This window comes from Lupinus angustifolius, chromosome LG19, assembly GCF_001865875.1.
Source record: "Lupinus angustifolius cultivar Tanjil chromosome LG19, LupAngTanjil_v1.0, whole genome shotgun sequence".
Lineage (NCBI taxonomy): Eukaryota > Viridiplantae > Streptophyta > Magnoliopsida > Fabales > Fabaceae > Lupinus > Lupinus angustifolius.
The window spans coordinates 7,485,977-7,488,476 of NC_032027.1; the positions used below are offsets into that span (position 1 = coordinate 7,485,977).

A 2,500-nucleotide genomic window follows, 5' to 3' on the forward strand; every position below is an offset into this window, starting at 1 on the left:
GTTGTTGAATGAGCTTCCGTACTATGCTACCTACCAAGAATACTTCTCTAAATAATTGAGGGGGAGAAGATAAAGGGAAGAACAATGAAAGGGGGAGCAACGCACTTTGAATGTCAAATAAACCATTCAAACATCATATCATCAAACTTTTCATCTAGTATCACCTAACAAGTGGTAATCTTGACCTATCTCCAAAAGGTAAGCAAGGTAAATATATTGAACCTTGTTAATTATGTCAAATAGAATGTGTTTTTTGCATGAATCTTGAACATGTCTTAATTATGCATTATATTTGAATGATTGAAACATGCTTTAAAATGAAAATTGCCTAACAAAATGCTAACAAGTGCTAACAAGTGCTAAAGTACTAACAAGTGGTATCAGAGCACTTGTTAGTACTTTTATGATAACGACGTTGATTCGCACAATTGGTCATCGCGCTTGGTTGAAAAGCCAGTGGCGCGAAGCTACCGTGCGTTGGATTATGACTGAACGCCTCTAAGTCAGAATCCGGGCTAGAAGCGATGCGTGTGCCCGTCGCCCGTTTGCCGACCAGCAGTAGGGGGCCTCGGCCCCCCAGAGGCACGTGCCGTTGGTGACCCCCGCGGGGTGGACGAGCCTCGCGGGACGCCTTGAAGCGCTATTCCCCACTGGGCGGCGGGTAGAATCCTTTGCAGACGACTTAAATACGCGACGGGGTATTGTAAGTGGCAGAGTGGCCTTGCTGCCACGATCCACTGAGATTCAGCCCTTGTCGCTTCGATTCGTCCCTCCCATCTCAAACCTTCTTCCGAGCTAGGTCGTACACCCTACGGGGGTTACGAACCCGCACCTCGTACGGGCGAGTAGGTGCAAAGTCCGCGTTCCGCAAGCACACGGTAGAGACAAAGTCACTTACAATGTGGAGTGCGGCATCGCCTCTGGCCATGCCCCATGGTGCCTTGTGTGTGGTTCATGGTGTCCGGTGGTTGGGGTGCTTTGTGCATGGTGTGGTTCCTCGTGCGTGATCCCGAGTGCAAGGTGAAAGAGAGGCCATGACACATGTGTCCGAGTGCTACTAGGTGAAATTGAGGCCATTACACACTTTCCGAGTGCTAGGTGAAAGTGACCCGTTCCGTGGCACACGTCCCGAGTGCTAGGTGAAAGTGACCCATTCCGTGGCACAAGTTCCGAGTGCTAGGTGAAGGTGACCCATGCCATGGCACATGGTCCGAGTGCTCGGTGAAAGTGACCCATGCCATGACCCGTGCCTCGCGTGGGATTCTTGCTCATCTCGCATTCCCTATTCCGGTGAAAGCATCGTAAGACGCCGGCCCCTTCATGAAATGCCTCCATATTTGGAGGGGAACCCGGAATTGTTTTGCCATGGTTGCCTGCAAAGTCTCAAGTCGGAATTCAACTCCTAGGCGATGTTGCCCGTCATGGCACCACGGCGTGTGCCGCACTTTGGTGGAAAATCGTTTGAGGTAGATGCCTCGATGTTACGTGGGCGTAACTTTGGGAAATGTTTAGGAATGATATTCCAAGCATTCCTGCAAAAGAACAGCTCAAAAAACATGGTACATACTCATTTTCTAATTTTCGGGAATTATGTAATGCTCGCTGCTTAGAAAAATTACGAAAAATTATCGGCTTGGATAAAAATCATGAAACTTCGTGGACCACCAGCTCCCATTTTTATAAGCACGTGTGAAAAAATCAGGGCAAAATTCGACCTCTAGCCTAAATAAACCCAGTATGTCTCCCAAGAGAAAAGGATGTCTAGTGGTGCAGAGTGGGTTTTTGCATATTAGCCTACTATAGGGGGGAAGTTGCCTGCCCGCCCATGCACCTTGGTGGGTCAGGATGGCATGCCATGGGGCTCCCCCCAGTGCCATAGCAAGCTGTCCCAGGCATGCTGGTGCGTTTTTCCATGGCGTTGTGGGCAATTCGACCGCGTCGTCTTCCATGCCGAATCCCGGTCACGCGCGGCCAGGTGTCCCCAGCAAGCTGTCCCAGGCATGCTGGTGCGTTTTTCCATGGCGTTGTGGGCAATTCGACCGAGCCGTCTTCCATGCCGAATCCCGGTCGCACGCGGCCGGGTGCAGGCTGGTGCTTTGGCTTGGTGTCGTCCGGGCACGTAGGACTTGTCGGGGATGCATCAAGGGCTTCGACAGTTCCTCGCGGACCAACTCGGATTTCTTGATGCGTGAGTCCCTCTTGTCGAGGTGCCGGCTTCGTCACACGGTGCCGAGTTGGGTAGTTGCGGGCATCGGTCGGACGTGCCGAGGCTTCAAGTGTTGCGGGGCCTCCATCCTTTTGAGGTCTAGTTCGTACACCCAACGAGGGTTAGCAACTCGTGTGTGCGGTTGGTCGAATTGGTGCAACGAAAATCCACGATGGACACATAGTCCCTTATTCGGTGAGTGCATCACAAGACGCCGACCCCTTCATGAAATGCCTCCATATTTGGAGGGGAACCCGGAATTGTTTTGCCATGGTTGCCTGCAAAGTCTCAAGT

At 51.4% G+C, this 2,500-nt stretch overlaps 2 protein-coding genes across 2 annotated transcripts in view; one reads left to right on the forward strand and one right to left on the reverse strand.

Annotated features, from left to right (window-relative positions):
• LOC109333925 overlaps positions 1-2,500 on the reverse strand; it is a 13,497-nt gene that overhangs the window by 4,841 nt on the left and 6,156 nt on the right. The window lies entirely within an intron of this gene.
• The window catches only part of LOC109333930, a 2,125-nt gene continuing 1,445 nt past the window's right edge, over positions 1,821-2,500 (forward strand). The window contains exon 1 of the mRNA XM_019569511.1: positions 1,821-2,269. Coding sequence (XP_019425056.1) covers positions 1,846-2,269 — 424 coding nt within the window. The 5' untranslated portion in view covers positions 1,821-1,845. The remainder of the gene's footprint in view (positions 2,270-2,500) is intronic.